At 42.0% G+C, this 19,779-nt stretch overlaps 1 protein-coding gene across 3 annotated transcripts in view; it reads left to right on the top strand.

The window, feature by feature from the left end:
• The window catches only part of atp2b1a (ATPase plasma membrane Ca2+ transporting 1a), a 70,190-nt gene extending 57,802 nt beyond the window's left edge, over nt 1-12,388 (top strand). The window contains exons 17-22 of one of the 3 annotated variants that reach the window (XM_060903456.1): nt 1,902-2,115; nt 2,467-2,678; nt 2,767-2,874; nt 5,175-5,363; nt 5,739-5,825; nt 10,505-12,388. In XM_060903456.1, the coding sequence (XP_060759439.1) occupies nt 1,902-2,115; nt 2,467-2,678; nt 2,767-2,874; nt 5,175-5,363; nt 5,739-5,825; nt 10,505-10,840 (1,146 nt within the window). In that variant the 3' untranslated portion in view covers nt 10,841-12,388. Of the gene's footprint in view, nt 1-1,901; nt 2,116-2,466; nt 2,679-2,766; nt 2,875-5,174; nt 5,364-5,738; nt 5,905-10,504 lie in introns of all 3 variants that reach the window. The other 2 variants (XM_060903458.1, XM_060903457.1) reach the window with 2 other exon arrangements.
• The last annotated feature ends 7,391 nt before the right edge of the window (nt 12,389-19,779 follow it).

The following is a 19,779-nucleotide window of genomic DNA, read 5'->3' as shown; positions in this document are numbered from 1 at the left end:
GTCATGTGGTTGTGACGTCATTGTAAACAAATCCGTTCTACTCATCCAGATGACTTCGCAACGGCGCCGTTGCCAGATTTTTTCACTCTGGAACCCGTTCTCAAAAGATTTCGTTTTGGGGCACCCAAAACACCGGTGCCGTGTGGACGCCAGGCCGAAACGATAAACAATTTTATCAGATTCACCTGAATCCGTTGCCGTGTGGACAGGGCCTAAATGATTGGTTTAGAGACAGAAGCGGAGGATAACGGCCCACCTGGGACCATCCGATTTAAAAATGGAGCAGGCCGATGAGCAATAATCTAATGATATGGCGGCATCTTAGTTGCTTGTGTTGCCATCAAATGGCAAGTGGTTTTGAAATGGAGCTTAAGTACATGTTTCAGTGACAGTGTCAAGTTTAAGTTGTGCTTGAGATCATGAGTTACCGGTCTTATCCGGAAAGGTCCGGTGTGGGTGCAGGTTTTCATTCCAAACAAGCAGAAGCCACACCTGAGCCAAGACCAAGATAGGATGAAAACCTGCACTTACACTGAATCTTTCGAATATCAACACTAATTTACATTTTAATGAATGAATTAATTAATTAATTTGCTTTTCTATTATATTCTTGATGTTTGATGTGGGTTCTGATTTTAGACTTTAGTCCTGATACCCAGCTAGTTTCTTTCTTGCAGGAGTTATCGTTCTTGTTTTCCAGAAAGTAAGTCACTCTGGAGTTCTAATGTTCTTCGTCAAAAAATCTAAGCCTTTTTATTTTTGCTGCTTCCGAGTGTGGACTTTGTTTTTGTGTTGCTTGTTTTCTGAGCCTTTGCTACGGTGCCATCTTAATTCTTTTGTCAGTCCTGGAGAATATTTGGTTGGATGAACTACATCATAAAGAAGTCACTATAGAGCAGTGTGTACAGCTTTCTCCTATTGGCTGACGCGTGTATGTGCGTTCTGGTTGACATTCTGGTTGGTGAAATATTCACAGCAGTTTACAAATGAGGTAACTTACAATCCAGCTAATAAATTGGAGGACAAGCAGCCAAAAGGTCTCTTTTTTTTTTTTTTTTCTAGAAAATATAGCAGGGCAACAGTTTGACCACTTTAATAACTGAGGTCTCGAAATATTTAAGTTATTGCACGAAATCGAGTCGTACATGAGCTGATGAGTCGTGTAGCACCGAGTTGTCTATAAGCCGTGTACGATGAGATTGAGTGGAATAACTGTTTTATTCTCTCCACATTCACTGGATTTTGAGAAATGGAGCATTTTTATTTTTTGCAAATGCGATAAATAAACTTTTTATACAAAACGTCCGACAAAATCATTTCCAATTAGAATGTAAACAAACCGGCGAAATGACAGGAGCAATTTGTGAAAAAATGTGATGATAATTCCTGGGGGGAAAAAAAAGATGCGTTCTGACCATCAAACACTTTTTTTTTTTTTTTTAATTCTATATTTTGTTGCTTTTTTGGGGGGGGTTGAGTAGAGTTTTTATTTCGTCCTCGGTTGGTTCAGCAAAAACACTCCACTGGTTTCTTCTTCTTTAGGGTGTTTTGGCGGTTGGCAAGCCAGCTTTAAGGTGCATTACCACCACTGACTGGGCTGGAGTGTGGAACAGGAGATACTGGGGGAGGGGGAAAAATATATATATATTCTTTTAGCTATTTCTGTTTCTTTTAAATACTTCATGACGAAGTGTGATATCTGACTTAATGCGCTCTGACATTTTGTTTTTCTGTACTCATGGTATATGAACCGATAGCCTACTAGTAGAGTAGTCAATCAGAGCGCATGATTGCTCATATCCAGTGAATGTGTGGATGGAATATAACTGTTTTTAGAGAAAAGGAATTATTAGTTAAATATTAACAAGAATGTCCTGAACCTTTCCCTTCCCCCCACTTAGGATTCTCCACTGAAAGCGGTACAGATGTTGTGGGTAAATCTGATTATGGACACCTTTGCCTCCCTGGCTCTGGCCACTGAGCCTCCTACGGAGTCTTTGCTGCTGAGGAAGCCTTATGGCCGTAACAAACCCCTCATCTCCAGAACCATGATGAAGAACATCCTGGGCCATGCTGTATACCAGCTCATCATCGTCTTCACGCTGTTGTTTGCAGGTGTGAACTAACAGCACTTTACTCAAAGGCCAGAAAAGCAGTGCGAGAAAATGTTCAGAAATGCGTTATGCTACGTGTTTTTAAAACTGCAGCAAAATCAAGGACAGCTACATGCTGGGTAGCTTCACGTGTCTGAGGATGTACACACCATGAGAGCTGGACTACACCAGAAGAATCCTTTGTAACACAAAATGATGGCGTGCAGTTAGGGATTACTTGTATTGTTAAGCCTTTGACTAAAGGTTGAGTGCGCAGTAATGACTTTCTTGCATAGTACAGTAACAGGTTCTGAGCGGTCATTTCACCTGCACGTGTACAGAATGCTTGACTTGACCTTGTTCTTTTTCTCAGGTGAAAAGCTGTTCGATATAGACAGCGGCCGTGACGCCCCTCTCCACGCACCTCCATCTGAACACTACACCATTGTCTTCAACACCTTTGTGTTGATGCAGCTCTTCAACGAAATCAATGCCCGCAAGATCCACGGCGAGAGGAACGTCTTTGAGGGTATCTTCAACAACCTTATCTTCTGCTCCATTGTCATTGGCACATTCGTCATCCAGGTGGGTACTGATCGAAACGCAGACGACGAAAGCAGTCCGGACGACGTCGTTGTTGTTAACTCTGCTAATGCAATCTGTTTCGTTCCAGATTGTCATCGTGCAGTTTGGAGGCAAGCCCTTCAGCTGTGTGGGTCTGAGCATTGACCAGTGGCTCTGGTGTGTTTTCTTAGGCTGTGGCTGCCTGCTGTGGGGTCAGGTAAGACCATGGTTATTTAAATATCACGTCGTGATATCTGTTGATTGTAGAACTGTCAGAAAGAACATCAGACCGCGGTGTTAATTCTGGATGTCGTAGCGTTTCTCTGTCAAACAGGTGGATCGGGTACATTTTAATAATGCAGTGGTTGAACACTGCCCTCTTGTGGTCAGATTTAAATCGGTTGAAAATGAAAGTGGTTGATGGAAAAATAAATATAAATAAATAAATAAACAAATGTTCAGTGTCAGAGCCAGAAATGCAGCGGTTATCTTTGTGTGTTTTGTTTATGCTGGCATTTTGAGTCGGAAGAGCTCTTGAGCTTGTGTTTCCAAAAATGTTAATTTCACAGATGGAGAAGGGAACGCGGGAAACCCTTATTCTAGCTAACGCTGTACAAGCTAGCTAACGATGGCTTTGAAGCATTGAAGTTGTACAGCGAAGAGCTGTCCTATAGCAAGCATCGATCGGAGATATCATGAGAGAACAAAGACTTTGTCCAGACTCGCAGGCTTTTCCCTGAGAAGTTAACAGAGAAATTAATGTTTTGGTCAAAAGCTGTTTTGTGTTTTCAAATACTCGCTTATTTTCTGTCACGTGCTCACAAAATGCACCTTCTGTTATATTTATTTAACATACCTCTTAGTCCAGATCATATTTGTCGAGTACCTACGGTACCAGAGCAAAATCAATACTCTTATTTGGTTTGATTTGTTTTCCTACTGCGGATAATTAAACTAACTAGAAAGCAAAACAGTTTTGGCTGAGAAGTCTGTAAGGGTGTGTAAGGCTAGAATGTCTTTGTAGAACATCCTCGTCAGAAACGCAGCAACTGGAAAATTAAACAAACAAACAAAATTAAAAAAGGTAAAGGAAGTTCTCAAAGAAATCACAAGCACAGAGTTGGCACTCACTAGATCATTTTATGAATAAATTTGAAAGCATTTTGAGTTCTACAGCTTTGTGTTTTGGCTCATTTTGCACACTGCGACTCAGTTTATCAGCTTGTGTCTAAAACTGCTACAACCAAACACACACGGCATGTTTACTGCGATCGGGTCGATTCAGAGTTAAATCACTCCCCACTGTGCTAGAGTTCACTTGGAGGTGTTCCAAGGCCACCTCATTCAGACACTCTCAGTCTGGTTGGTTTGGTCCACATGCGAGTCTGATGTTGTGTTAAGGAACGCACCAGGGTTCCGTTCAAACACTGTGTACGCAAGCCAACTCTTCGCTTAATTAATGTTAATTAATTGCGGGCGGCACGGTGGTGTAGTGGTTAGCACGGTCGCCTCACATCAAGAAGGTTCCGGGTTCGAACCCAGTGGCCGGCGAGGGCCTTTCTGTGCGGAGTTTGCATGTTCTCCCCATGTCTGCGTGGGTTTCCTCCGGGTGCTCCGGTTTCCCCCACAGTCCAAAGACATGCAGTTAGGTTGACGTGGGGCGGCCTTGGGCTGAGGTGCCCTTGAGCGAGGTACCGAACCCCTGACTGCTCCCCGGGCGCTCTGGTGTGGCTGCCCACTGCTCTGAGTGTGTGTGTGTGTGTTCACTGCTTCAGATGGGTTAAATGCAGAGGATGAATTTCACTGTGCTTGAAGTGTGCATGTGACAAAGGTTTCTTCTTAAAAAAAAAAAAAAAGTTATTCCATGAAATCGAGTCGTATGTGAGCTGATGGCGCTATAATCCATGTACGATGAGATTGAGTGAAATAACCATTTTATTCTATCCACATTCACTGGATTTTGACAAACAGGGCATTTTTATTGTTTTACAAATTCAGTAAATAAAAACTTCTGGTAGAATCATTTCCACTTAGAATGTAAACAAACCAGTGAAATGGTAGCAATTTGTAGAAAATGCGATAATTCAAGAGACGTTCTTACCATCAAATACTTTTATTCCATGTTTTGTTGCTTTTTTTGGGGGGGAGGGGTCGTGTAATTCTTCTTCAGGGTTTTTTGGCGGTTGGTAAACCAGCTTAAAGGTGCATTACCGCCACCGACTGGGCTGGAGCGTGGAACAGGAGATATTTGGCAGGGGGGCTGTATTCGTTTAGTCATTTCTGTTTCTTTTAAATACTTTTAACAATTTTTGGGGTTTTGTTTTCGAGTAGAGTTTTTATTTCATCCTTGGTTGGTTCAGCAACATGCGCCTCCATTTTGTTTTTCTGTACTCATGGTATGAGCTGATAGCCTAGTAATAGAGTAGCCAATCAGAGTGCACAAATGTGGATAGAATGTATTACCTTGACCGAACTGCAGTTTTCTGACGGCGTTCCTGTTGCTCCGCCCTTGTTTAGGTGATCTCCTCCATCCCGACCAGTCGCCTCAAGTTCCTGAAGACGGCTGGTCATGGAACTCAGAAGGAAGAGATCCCGGATGAGGAGCTGGAGGACATGGAGGACCTCGACGAGATTGACCACGCTGAGCGTGAGCTTCGCAGGGGGCAGATCCTCTGGTTCCGAGGCCTCAACAGGATACAGACTCAGGTAATTTCACGGAGACGCTCGCTTACATTCCCCGTGTCGAGGAACGTCAGGATAGGTCCCAGTGCTTTCTTCACACGTAATTAGTGCCAACATCTTTGCTTATAGTTAGCTTTACACTACTTTTTCTGGTGAAGTAACTCTTGTGATTTAATGTACTGATGAGGGTAAAGTTAGGGAGGCTAACGCTGCGGTTAACTGTCTTCCATACAGTGCCTTTTCTCTCCATGCTGCTACCTGTCCTCTCTTTATATGGGTGCCCTTCTTCTTCTGTCTTCCCTCCCCAATTCTCTTTCTCTTACTTTTCTCTCGCTTTCTCTTTCTCTCTCCTGTATGCGTTCTTTGGGCCCTCCTGTCACGCTCTCTGATTCCTTGCAGATGGATGTAGTGAGTGCGTTCCAGAGCGGCACTTCCTTTCAGGGGGCCCTCAGGCGTCACCCCTCGAGCACCAGCCAACAGCACGATGTAACCAATGTTTCTAGCCCTACACATGTAGCGTTTTCTACTGCCACTGCCTCCAACAAAGCTTCTGCCACTGTGGGGTGTGAGTGCGTGTTTCTTAGTGCATGACAATTAACATTTCCTCCTTCACTCGCCTAACGTTCTACATTCTTCTATAATGTCCCTTTGTATGAAGAGAAAACAAAAGATATTTAAACAATGAGTTAAAAAAAAAGTGTTCACAACATTGCTTCTGAATCCAAGTGCTGATTTTTTTTTTTTATGGAGATATATCTGTGTGTACTGTTCTGAGGCCAGTGGGGCTGAGGTCTCTCTGTCATTGTTCTGTTTGATGGCTTTGGCTGGGTTTTTATTCCTCAAATAAACAGTGTGTTAACATTCTAACAGATCAACATCGTGTGTGTTGCGTCTGCAGCCGCTGCTGTGCCTCGGTCCCTCTGCTGGGCTCTGTGACTGCTATAGTCCTGTGTGTGTAAATATTTTGAGTATATGCCCATGATCACACCCACAACCAGCTCAGTCACAGGACTGCTAAAAATTGGCCTTGTTTAGAGGCTGTGTGGGATTTGGTTTGAACTGGAGAACTGACTTGCTAACTGTGATAACTGCTGTGAAATGACCATTCTTTGTTTTCCTCTGCCAGTCTGAATCCAGTCCAGGTTTCTACAGGTTCATCTCTCGCTGGTGCTGGACGTGTTCCTTAATCCGTTTGTAACCGAGACTCAGGAGAGGGAGCACAGCGTCTGCTTCTCCTGGAACAAATGTCCTGTGTTGTTGTGTCCTCTGTGGAATGAGTCTTTGTCTCTCCTGCCATTGTTTCTTTCATTTTGTCTGTTCAGTTTGTATTTTTTTTTTTTTTTTTCTGATGGAGCTCATAAACAGCGTATACTTTTTTGGTATTTTTATTACCTTCATTAGGCCACGTACGCACTTATCAATGTCTTATCATGCTCCATGCAGAGACGACGTTCACCTGGCGTACAGAGGGTTCTCAAACCGTGTCATGTACGCAGCAGCTGGGCGAGCTCAGCGGACGCAAACGCAACATGACATATCGCATAGGTTTCACGAGCATGTTATTATCACCATCCTCAACCCTTGATTTATTTAATCATCTCCCCTACTTCCTGCTTCTTATTTCTCTTTTCCTGTTATAAGCATTTCATGTCTTTGTCATGTTCTAAAAGTCAGGTGCATGTACAGTATATATTTCCACCAACTCCTGCTTCATTTATACTGCCAGCACTTTGCAGCAGGCAGTAATCTTCATGTCTGTCTTTATATCTGGCGTGTCACTACAGTTACGTAACTGCTCAGAGTTTCCAGGGACAATTTCAAGGGCAATTTAGAGTAGCCAAGTAACCTTACTGCGTGTCTTTGGACGGTGGGGGAATCCGGAGCACTCGGAGGGAACTCGCGCAGCCGTGAGGTTCAAACCCAGAGCCTTCTTGCTGTGAGGCGACAGCGCTAACCACTGCACCACTGCCGCCCCCCCCAATCTTCATGTAGTTGTGGAAATGTTAATGGTGCCACCTGTAGTACCAGAGCACTTGTATGCGCAAACATCATTGTAAATCCTCGGACTGTATTACAAACCAAAGTGGTTTCATCTGCAGATGTCCCCTCCTCCGTACGTATGCTGAGGCGTTTACGCTACTCTGTGACGTACTCTGTTATTTTCCATACATGCACCAACCTTGGCTTTACTTACTCACCCCATCTCCATACAACACTCCCGGTTTTACATTCATCTCTGCCGTTCTCTAATTACATTGCTTTCACCATTTCTGAAAGTTACACTATTTAACTTCAGCACGATCGCTTTCTTTTGCTGTCTTAATAGACTAAGAATCATTCCAGTAAGTCTTATAATCCAGTACAATACAGTGACATTTCCACAGCTTTTTCCAGGTCGTCAGGAATTCCTGCCTCTTCAGTGACACACTAATGCTGTCTGTTTCTTAGGTACAACGGATGAAAGGGATGAACGGATGTATCCAGGAACGTCGGCTGCTATTTATAAAGTCATTTAATGTTTAAAGTTTCTTTATAGGCAAACAGTCCTTTAATTGACTCCAATGCAATGGCAAAAAAAAAAAAAAAAACCCTGACTCCGACATGTTCCTCTAGATTTTGTGTCATGGGCTATACTCAAACGTTTACTTCTGTTAAACAAAAGGTAGCACTGCTGTGCATGGGTCCAGTCTCTCTTGTCCGTTTGTGAAATTTATTTGTGTTGTACAGCTTAGACCTGCTTCGCTGCTCAAAATTTCTGTACCGAAACATAATCAGTGATCAATGATCAAGCCTCCCTTCCCCTTTTCACCCCATCGTGCTCACCCAAGCATGTCCAGATCAATTAACCTCTCATGTTCAGCTGTGTTCTCTAGTTTAATGTTGCACTCTCTCTCTGTCCTTTTTTTTTTAATTATTCTCTCTGTCCTTTTTTAAATTATTCTTCTCTCTTTCTCTGTCTGTCCTTTTTTTAAATTATTATTCTTTCTCTCTCTCGCTTGCATTTTGAATAACTGGACATTGGCTACGAGTTTTCTGACACGACTCCTGAGAGGAGATGCTCAGAACATTTGGTTTCCTAACCTTTTTTCATTTAATTTATCTTTTACACTTTTCATTGATGGAAAGAACAAGATGGTTTGTCTCTCTCAGTGGAGCTTGCAGTAACATGACAATCTGGTTTTACTCACCACAGCCTGTGTGTCCTCCCACAACTCACACTTTTTGTCATCAAACAGAAGCCGGGTTTACACTGTACAGTTTTTAGCTGGTTCTGGACAAAAAGAGCACACCGTAAAATAATTCTTTGGCTGTTTGGAAACGTGTAATGTGACCTGCTCACTGATTTAATGCTGTTTTAACCAAAGACAGACAGTGAGACGAATCTGGGACTGTGAGGAAATTTTAAAGGACTAGTCTTATGAAAATGACATTATAAAATCCCGGGTTTTCTGTGCGTGATCTGCTCAAATAGATGGTAAAGTTCACCAATTAAATAAAAATTGGTTTGAGAAAAAAAGTTTTTTTGCATCTGAATTCTGTTCCGAAAATCACTAAAAGCTTGTCCGCCAGCGATTTACTGGTCAGCGGCGCTGCATGTGTGACGACATGTGCACCGCTGCCTTCTTTTGTAAAGCTCTCTACACAACTTTACAACAGCAAGGACGAGGAAGAAGTGACTGAGTCAACATGTTCTGGTTTGCTTTTAGATCAGTAATTGCCCGTCATCTATCTAAGTATTATATTTGGCCACAGAAACTACCTTAAAACATTAGTTGGCCTTTGTCAGATCAATAATCAATTCAAGCAACAGGCTAAACACAAGCTGGACACCCCCTGTGTAGCGGTGAGCTCTTTGGGACGGCACTTCTGACTTCTGTTTCCAGACGGTAGGAACTGCTCCGCGTACCAGACGTCGCTCAAATCCTTCTGTGTGAATTTGCCTCGCAAATTTATCTTTTTCAAACTGTATGGATCAGACACCAAACCGTCCTGTCGGCTTGAAGTTACCGCTCTTTATCCGTACAAATCGAACCCATCCATTCCGCAAGTGCCCAGCCGAGTTTGGGCTATAATGGATGGGAATTCTGCCTTTTTTTTTAAATCAGCTACACTTGAACAGCCCTGAATGACACACCTCTTAGGAGGCATGCTTTGGTTTTAATTTTGTTTGGGAATTTAAAAAAAAATAAAAAATCGTTGTGTGCTACGTTTTGCAAAGCAGTCGAAGCCAGAAATGCCGCAAACTTTCAAGCATTTCGCATGTGACATCACTTCCTTTGAATTAAAGTAACTTGCCAGGAACGCATTCGTGTAACGGCGGACTCAGAGTCAAACTTTACCGGCTGAATAGAACATGTTCCCAGTCTCCTATTAAAATACAATTTAGACAGTAAACTATTTAACATGTCTAGTTTTATAAGGTATCATTTCCAGGGGTGATGTCATTTTCCATAAGACTAGCACTTTAAGTTAAAATCTCAGTGCTATGATGTGCATCTAAAAGCCACCAATATGTGTTTACAATAGGACTTGCTCAGATTAATGAACTGATGTGCGAGGGTCAGGCGCGTACAGGGAGTTAGGAACAACCACACATGCTAATAGACTGGAAAAAACGTCCCGATCGTTTTAAGCTCGCTTTAAGGAGTGTGGGTTTGTGTTGATACGAACCTGGGTCATGTTGACTGAGAAGCCATAGCCTAGAGAAGCAGCTTTGGGATCAAAAGGTCACTGGTTTGATTCCCTGGACCAGCAGAATAAGAGCGTCTGCTAAATGCTGTTAATAGTAATACTGTAGTAATAATAATGACTGAATGTAGTAATGCTGTTTAACCACAGATCTGCTGTTAGAGGATCAGGATCTTCATTGTGTAATCTGGCCTGGATATATATTTATCACATTTGTATAATTTAAAAAAAAAAAAAAAAAACTGGGTCGAGATTTGACTGGAATGTTGTTGTGCAGTGTGAGGTAATAGTCGTCAAAGCCCACAGTGTAAAACCGGCTTTAGTTCACCCTAATTACAGCCAGTTTATTTGGCCACGTATTTAAAATGCAAAGTGTGAGTGTCTGTGTGGTTCGTGACTGACTGAGTGGTTTTGCGCCACTTCTGTACAAAGCGTCGAGGCTGACTGTGTGTGTCTGTGCCCCTGCTTTCCCCCAGATCCGAGTAGTGAATGCATTCCGCAGCTCCCTGTCCCCCTATGAGGGGCTGGAGAAGCCCGAGTCACGCAGCTCCATCCACAACTTTATGACCCACCCGGAGTTCCGGATAGAGGACTCGGAGCCCCACATCCCCCTCATCGACGATACAGACGCAGAGGACGACGCCCCCACGAAGAGAAATGCCACCCCCACACCCCCTCCACCTCCCTCTCCGTCGCCCAACCAGAACAATAACGCTATGGACAGCGGCGTCTACCTCCTCTTGGACAACAGCAAGTCGGCCACGCCCTCGGCCCCAGAGAGCCCCATGCACAGCGTGGAGACGTCCCTCTGATCGGCTCCGCCCCTTCCCTTCCTCCACACTCTGAGCCACACCCGCCCGCCGTCTCGACAGAGGCCTGCGCTCGCTCAGCGGACTCACGGGCGCGGAGCCGTGTGTGATCTGGGATCTCGGCTTGTGCTTGACTGAAGAACAAGAGCAAGCGTTCACCGGAATGTAGGGTGTGGTTGTGATTATTACTTTTTTTTTTTCCCAATTTGTTGTTGTTGTTGTCTTATTTTATTCTCAGCATCCTCTCAGAGTGGGAAGGACTCTATTTCCACCTCTGCTCATAAAATCTTTCTGTCCCCTTTGTGAAAACGGAGGGATTGTTAATTGAGATTAAAAGTGACCTGTATTTTTTATTATTGTTATATAGTAATTATTTAATTATTAATATTCTAATACTGAGGAGATGATTGGACTCTCTGTGGCTTGCAGATGATTAGCTGTAAGAAATTACTTATTTTTCCCTGAATGGTGGTGTACATTTCTTTCTTCGGCCCTCGATCACCCAGGTTAATTTCTGCTCCGTTTGGCTGTTCATATTTTTGAATTATTTATGGTTTTTTGTTTTTTTTTTGAAAAGGCAGGTCTGTTTACAAAGTTTGTAGATACTTTTGTTTTTTTCCTCTTCGTCGGTGAAGGAGCTTCCTGATGCAGAAAAATAATAGGGACAAGTTTAAAAAAAAAAAAAAGTAATATTTCAGATACTGCTGTATTTTCAGGAAAAAGGGTGTTTCTATGGAAACTGAACTATTTTTGCCTGCAAGTTTTATTTGTTATATATTTGTGGATAAATAGAACTCTTCTAGCCAAATAGATAACACTAAGGCTTGTATAGCAGTGAAGAGACGCACTGAGGTCCAGAAGCTAGCAAGGACGAGGACGCAGACGAGGACCTCGGTCTCTGTCCTTAGGCATTTATACTACTGCATTTCTTCAGTTTTAAAGCTAGTTTATCCTGCTTACTACGGACTGCATTGTGTTCCCAGTTCATCATTATCGATTGAGTCGCCGTAACGGGTGGAACTCGAGGCTTCAAAGGACATCAGCTCGATTTGAAATGGAATTTAAAGCAAGAGAGACAAATCACCGAAGTTATCAAGTTCATAATTGTTAGTAGGAAGTGCACTGGTGACATTTCTGTCCCTGCCAATACGTGATATCAAGGATCACGATCTCAGGCTTCGGGGGGAAAAATAAATTTAAAAAATGAATCGGATGCAAAAGGATGCAATGAATGCAAAACATACATCATTGTGAGTGAAATTATTATTATTATTATTATTATTATTATTATTATTATTTTGCCTGGAAATAAATTATCTTGTTTCAATTAACATTTAAAAATTTTACATTTATCTCGCATCAGAAAACACGTGTCTAATTTTTGAGATTTCATTTCTGGAAAATGTTCCCACTTACAACTTTATACAGGGTGAAAAACAACCCCAACAGATTGCATTCTTTCTTCATCTTAATCCATAAATATTCTCGTCGTTCATTGCTGCGTTTGACTTGGCTGTGGAATATATTTGTCACCTGAAATACTGGGGGGAAAAGGGATTTTTAAGGGGGGGGGGGACTTGGATATAACGGGGTCTCTGTACAGGGTACATTTATTTCAACACCCTTTGGAAATTTTGATACAGACCATATAAATAGAGTTCCTTTGTATTTTTATGGGACATAACGAACATTCTTTGATCTGCTGAAGCAGACTTTTACACAGGAACCAGTGCAGTAACAGCTTTTCAAACACGGCTAGTGATTTGGTTCTGCTAGGAATCTATTTCTCAGGGTGGTGAAGAGTACGAACCAGGCTTTAAACAAACACCAACAGTCAAATACTAACACTTTTTTTTTTTTTTTATGTTTTAGATGAGATATTTTTTGTTGTTGTTGCTGGTATCGGCTGCTGATTTTTTTTCCTGCCGGTCTGTAAGGGAAGAGGAGAAAATTCAAAGAAGAATACGATGCGCTCTTTATTTAGCGTATCCACACTTTTTTCCCCTAATTTATTTTTTTGTTCCTTGTGTTTAACAAATAAAAAAGCAGCTTGAGTTTGCTATTTAGTGAAAAGATGTGGAAAAAAAAGAATCCATGGGTTTATTCTGTAGCTTCTTCCTGTAACAGGGACGAATGTTTTTCCATCTGTTTTATGGATTTATTATTTTTTTTAACTTAACATTTGGAAATAAAAGTACTTCATGTCTGTTTATCTGGAGAAATGTAAATGGTTATTGTGATTTCGATTTACATTTGAAACTTGTTGAGTAATGTGTATGGTTTTTAAGAATTAAAAGCGAAAAATGGATATTTAGCCAAATCCGAAGGCCATGTTTTCCTTCATATCGTGGCAGTTTTCAGCTTCCTGTGGGTTTTTTGTTTATTGTTAGCCGAGGACAGAAGCATGTCTCGTAAGGAATCAAACCCTTGTGAGCATGCTGTTTTAGGAAAATAAACAACAACGGGGTGATGTCATGCAGCCTGACATGAAGCGGAGATAATCTTACTTTATTCTGTAATCTAACCGTAACCATGCTCTTACAGTCCTAGCTAGAATCATTAACTAACTAGCTTTCTCTGTAGATTAGCTTTATCATCATTAATTCAGATGAAACAGATCACAAGTTTTCTCTGCAGCTTTGGAGGAAGAAAATAAGAGAATTTGAGCTGTGGGTTTGTTTGGGAACGTGACACGACACACACGCTGTTACTTTTAATTTTGACATCAGCAACGAGGAAAATATATATAAGGGTCCATTCTATAATAGCGGGTACATTTTTCAAACATTGAAAGAAAACAAAAAAATTGTCATTGTCAGCTCTGTTATTGTTAAATTGGGCAATCCATTAACAGAGTTGATATTTTCCACCATTTTGTGTCTTCACGCCACACGCTAACCTCAAGCTAGCTCCCACATGGCATGTATAAAACAGAATTTTATGGATTTTAATCGTATTATTGTTTTAAAAAAAGTGAGAGATTCACTCCGATATCACAATAACAAAGTTGACGAATAATTAATCTACTGTTGGTGTAAAATCCTCAACATTTTGTTCAAATTAACGAGAGAAGAAACAGAACACACCTCATGGCCTTTCTGAAGTTTCCCGCCAGAGGAAGTGACATCACTCGGTGCAGGTGTCATGTGTGTTATTAAAAGTCTTTGTGGATTTTATGCGGTTTTATAACATAGTTGACAAGAACATTGGGTCAGATAGAAAATATTTTTTTTATTACTGAAATTTCACATAATACAGAAAATAGACTTTCTATGTTTTGATTTTATAACCATTAATAGAAGAAGCCTAAAAAAAAACCAGATTGTTAGACTGAATCACTTCCTGTTTATTGGAGTTGAATGGATGAATTAGGAGTCAAAGTCAACCAGTAATGTGGGGGGAGGGGTGGGGGTCATTTAGTTAATGTTTTATGGATAAATTGGGTCTAAAATGTACATCAAGCATCGCTACTGGTGGAAGTTTGTCATAATTTGCAATATTGTTCAAAACTGATTCAATAAAGATTTATTTTGTGGACAATAAAAGGTTTATCTCAGAGACGTGAAATGTACCCCCAATTCTAGAATGACCCATATATATATATATATATATTTATTTATTTATTTATTTATTTATTTATTTATTTTTTAAATTGTCGTAAATCTGCTTGTATTAAATCACTCACTGACCAGACTCATTTTCTTTCACCAACACTTTTCTCTCCATGTTTTTTGTTTTTCTTACTTCCTCCCCAACTTGCAAACTGATTTGGTCAAGAGGTTTAAAAAAAATGCTCGACGTCACTGCGCTTTTCTGAAATGTTTCCCAACCAGTTCTGAAAAACATGAGCTGCAGTGCTTTTTAAAATGATCACATGTAAATTGTTCACTAATGGTTGAGGGTGTGGGGACACAAAAAACCGGTGTGAAAGCATTCTAATATTTTAAAACCGGTGTGAAAGCATTCTAATAATTATTTAAGGTGGGGTTTACATTAGACCGTATCAGCGGATCATCAGATTAACGTTTTTAAAACGATTAGTGGATACGCTCGGCTCCGCAGGCATCCTGCGCTCGAAATCACTCCGCCCTGAACAGCGAGTGCCTTCTGGAGGGTGCGCACTCCGGCCCTGCGCAGCTCACAGAGCGCGCGAGTGAAGCGCACGAGCAGTGATTCGGGACTGAGCCGCTGTGTGTGTGATCCCAGCGCATATCACTTACCACTTGCAAGTGGAAGGATGGCAAGCCTAAAGACAATCATAACTACACAATGGGCAGTATTTGCATCAGTATTTGCAGTATTTTCATACTTTTATACTCTTTAATGAAAGGTGATACAAGGCGGAAGTCCGCGCCGTTTTTCAGCAGTCACGTCACATGACCAATGCCAGCGAATCAGGAAGGTGGATGTCACAGTGACGTTGTCCAATGACGACGCCAGCTAGAGCTCAGCACAGCGTATCCGCGTATCTCAATGTTACACAGCACCGGAGCTGACACGATCTAGATTGAATAAGTGGACCCTGGCGGATTCCCGTTTCCAGGCATTTTAATGTAAACGGACAGTGCATCCGCGAAGAAAACGAGACAGATACGGTCTAATGTAAACTTGGCCTAATCCTCGGTCCTCCCTTTCTCCTCCTTTTCACACGTTGGAGTTAAAAACCCAGTGACATTTAAAACACAGGAACTGTGAACGGTGCAGTGCGAAATGTTGCTCTGTCTGTGACACCAGAACTCTTTGTTACCAGGTTTTATTTGATGATTTTGACATTATGGAGTCAGTACGAAAATATTTTAGAATCCAAAGAGTTTTCCTGCACAGAATTAAATCTGACATGTCAGTAAAGAAAGCAGTGTATGACATCACTGGTCAGTTTTCAGACAAAAAAAACATAATGAAGGCTGCGGTGCAAAATTAAAAAGGAAGTGTGACGGTCAAAGTGTCCAGAAGAACTGTGGCTGGTTCTGGAACATTCTCAGTAAAACCTACAGATCATTTCCGCATAAAACTGAACATATTCTAGGTGAGACTAGTATCTTTTAAAGCAAAGTGTCATATCAATTATTGAGTTTTTCATGTATTGCTGTTTACTGTAGACTCTTTATAGTATTTTTTTAATGTAGAAACCTTTAATTTCATTATTTTTGAAGGCATCTTTACAGCATTTCTCTGCATGTGCCTGAAGCCCTGTCCACACGGCAACGGATTCAGGTGAATCCGATAAAAATTTTTATCGTTTCGGCCTGGCGTCCACACGGCACCGGCGTTTTGGGTGCCCCAAAATGATATTTTTTGAGAACGGTTTCCAGAGTGGAAAAATCTGGCAATGGTGCCATTGCAAAGTCGTCTGGATGAGTAGAACAGATTTGTTTACGATGTCACAACCACATGACTAGAACAAGCAGCACTCTCGCACGCATCATTCGTAACAACAGCAACAATGGCGAACCCCAGAGTAGTAGTAGTTTCAGTGCTGCAGTCGCTGCTAAGTTTATTCGCATTATTGAAGCAAAATGTACAGCCATCTTCTTCTTGTTGTTGTGTGCTTGTTCCTGTGAGTGCTTCACGCCGGGTAGAAGAAGGGGTTTATGCACATGCGTCCTACTTCTTCTATTGTTCTGGTGTCTCCGATAGGACCGTCTTACAGCGCACGTAGAGGTGTGGCATGTGTATTGCATCGTTTTCAGCAAGCGTTGCGTTGCCGTATGTACCTGATATTTTACTCATCCGTTGCCCATGTGGACGCGATATTTTTTTTACCCGCTAAAAAAAAAATCTCGTTGTCGTGTGGATGTAGCCTGAGACTTTTGCACAAACCTGTATGTCTATGCAACATGTTAGTTTTTCAGTTTACTGCGTCATTGTCTTTAAATAGCTCGGCCACAACCAGCTGACTTTTACTTTTCAGCTGATGGAGAGCCGTTAAAGTTTTACATCCTCAGTAAGAGCATTTCACATCGTCACACTCTGTCTGACAGCAGTCATCCCTGTCTGTGGCAGCTGCTCAGATCTTTTCTCCCTCCACACATCAGCACTTCCGTCACTCACACACACACACACACACACACCTGAAGCCTGCTGAAGCCTGCTGCTTCAAAACCCAGACTCCTGACTTTATTTTTACTCGCTAAGGAGAAGGTACACAGCACAGTTGTTACTCGGCTGTAATCCTGGCACGATTTCTCTGGTGCGAGTATGATTGATTGATTGATTGATTAACGAAAGACATGCCATACTTTTTACCTATTTATAGTTGCACTGAATAAATGTTGTGGCACCTTCATGAAACTCATCATCCTTTCAATATAGCAGTCGTTCTCTCACCAGCATCTCATTTGTTCTTTCCTTTCAAGTTAATAAGACAAAAAAAGCAGTTTATCATCAATCACGACACTGTAGTCATTAATTTATACCACAGTGATGTTCAGTTCTTGATTCTGATTGATCAGAAGGTGTTGATTAATTTTCCATAACAGCAGCTCTGAAAGTCAGCTGACGATCACAAGTTTATATATAAAACGTGTCGTGATTTCTATAGTAACAGCTAATAATAAACTTTAAAACATGCCACTAATTAGCAAAGAAAAATGTATCATTGTTGATATGAAGTTTTCTGTAATGAGATGTTTATCAATGTTTATGTAAGGAGTCTCCAGTGTCGGCTCTTTTGTCATAGTCATGATGTTTCCAGGACTGAAGAGTTTGTGTTCTACGGTTTCTTGGTAACATGAAAAGCTTTGTGTGTGTGTGTGTGGTGGGGTGGTTTATTAACTTCAAGAGGAAGGGGGAAAAATGAGAGGCTGGTGGGAGCAACGGCTTATAGCTGCTATAACATAAGTGAGGACAGGAGTTAGGGACACCATGGCCTAATTGTTAGAGAAGCAGCTTTGGGGCCCAAATGTTGCCAGTTCGATTCCCTGGACCAGCAGGAATGACTGAAGAAGTGCCCTTGAATAAGGCACCCAAGCTGCTCTGGGTATGTTATACGCCGCTCTGGATAAGAGTGTCTTCTAAATATCATTAAAGTGAATGTAATGCTTTAAAATGAATATATATCATTAGTAACAGCCAAAATGAATTAATAAAGCAAGAGGAAAAATAGTATTAATTATTTATTATTTTATTATCAAGCACAAAACTATTGATAAATCACAGTGTCCGGATCCCAGAAAAAGGTGTCTTGCCCCAGGGCTAATCTCACATGACATCACGCGTGGAACCGCGGTTATCTGGGTCATTTTGGTTCATCTGACTTGTTCACTCGCTGAAATTGGATATTGTTGTTGGAATCTTACAAAAATAAAGATGTGAAAGCGCTGTGTTGTGTTTGGATGTCTCATCTCATTATCTGTAGCCGCTTTATCCTGTTCTACAGGGTCGCAGGCGAGCTGGATCCTATCCCAGCTGACTACGGGCGAAAGGCGGGGTACACCCTGGACAAGTCGCCAGGTCATCACAGGGCTGACACATAGACACAGACAACCATTCACACTCACATTCACACCTACGCTCAATTTAGAGTCACCAGTTAACCTAACCTGCATGTCTTTGGACTGTGGGGGAAACCGGAGCACCCGGAGGAAACCCACGCGGAGAACATGCAAACTCTGCACAGAAAGGCCCTCGCCGGCCACGGAGCTCGAACCCGGACCTTCATTCAGGTGTAAGAGTATTAGTGAGATGAGGTACTGATGTTGTGTGAGGAGGTCTGGCGTACAGTCAGTGTTCCAGTTCATCCCAAAGGTGTTCAGTGGGGTTGAGTTCAGTCAGGGCTCCGTACAGGACACTCGAGTTCTTCCACTCCATGCAGTTTGCTTTATGCACGGGAGCACTGTCATGCTGGAACAGGTTTGGACCTGTTAGTTCCAGTGAAGGGAAATTACAGTATAATGCTCCCGCATACAAAAACTTTTTATATAATTGTGTACGTCCAATTTTATCACAACAGCTTGGAGAAGAAACATATGGTTGTGATGGTCAGGAGTCCACATACTTTTGGCTATACCAGGGGTCTTCAATCCTATCCGCAAAGGGCCGGTGTAGCTGCAGGCTTTCATTACAGCCAAATTGGAGGCTCACTTGATTGTTGACTGGAGACGAGGGTGAAATGATTAAACAAGTGAAATCAGGTGTAGCTCCTGCTTGGTTGGAATGAAAGCCTGCAGCCACACTGGCCCTTTGTGGATAGGACTGAAGACCCCTGGGCTATACAGTGTCTCAAGTTCAGTATCAAGCTATTGGACTATTTGACAAATCACTTGAATTAAATGGGTTTAATCTAAAAGAATAACTTTTTTTTAAAAAAAGTATTATTTTACATATTTGAAAATGGGCGGCACGGTGGTGTAGTGGTTAGCGCTGTCGCCTCACAGCAAGAAGGTCCTGGGTTCGAGCCCCGGGGCCGGCGAGGGCCTTTCTGTGTGGAGTTTGCATGTTCTCCCCGTGTCCGCGTGGGTTTCCTCCGGGTGCTCCGGTTTCCCCCACAGTCCAAAGACATGCAGGTTAGGTTAACTGGTGACTCTAAATTGAGCGTAGGTGTGAATGTGAGTGTGAATGGTTGTCTGTGTCTATGTGTCGGCCCTGTGATGACCTGGCGACTTGTCCAGGGTGTACCCCGCCTTTCGCCCATAGTCAGCTGGGATAGGCTCCAGCTTGCCTGCGACCCTGTAGAAGGATAAAGCGGCTAGAGATAATGAGATGAGATGAGATGAGATATTTGAAAATCTTATCAAATTAAATGTCTGGTTATTATAAAGGTATAGAATAGATGCTTCTATGTCCTGTGTAGTGCCTTAATCAAGGACATGTGGAGTGGTTTAGGAGTGGACCCATGTCATGTCCAGGATTAATGTGTAAAGTATCATCCACTCCAGCAGGCGGCGCCAGAAAGAGTTTAGTGACAGTGAGACTTTCAGACCCAAAACACACAAAGCAGCACA

This window comes from Neoarius graeffei, chromosome 21 (genome assembly GCF_027579695.1).
Source record: "Neoarius graeffei isolate fNeoGra1 chromosome 21, fNeoGra1.pri, whole genome shotgun sequence".
NCBI lineage: Eukaryota > Metazoa > Chordata > Actinopteri > Siluriformes > Ariidae > Neoarius > Neoarius graeffei.
Note: the sequence above shows the minus strand (reverse complement) of the source record. Positions and strands in the feature narration are given on the sequence as shown.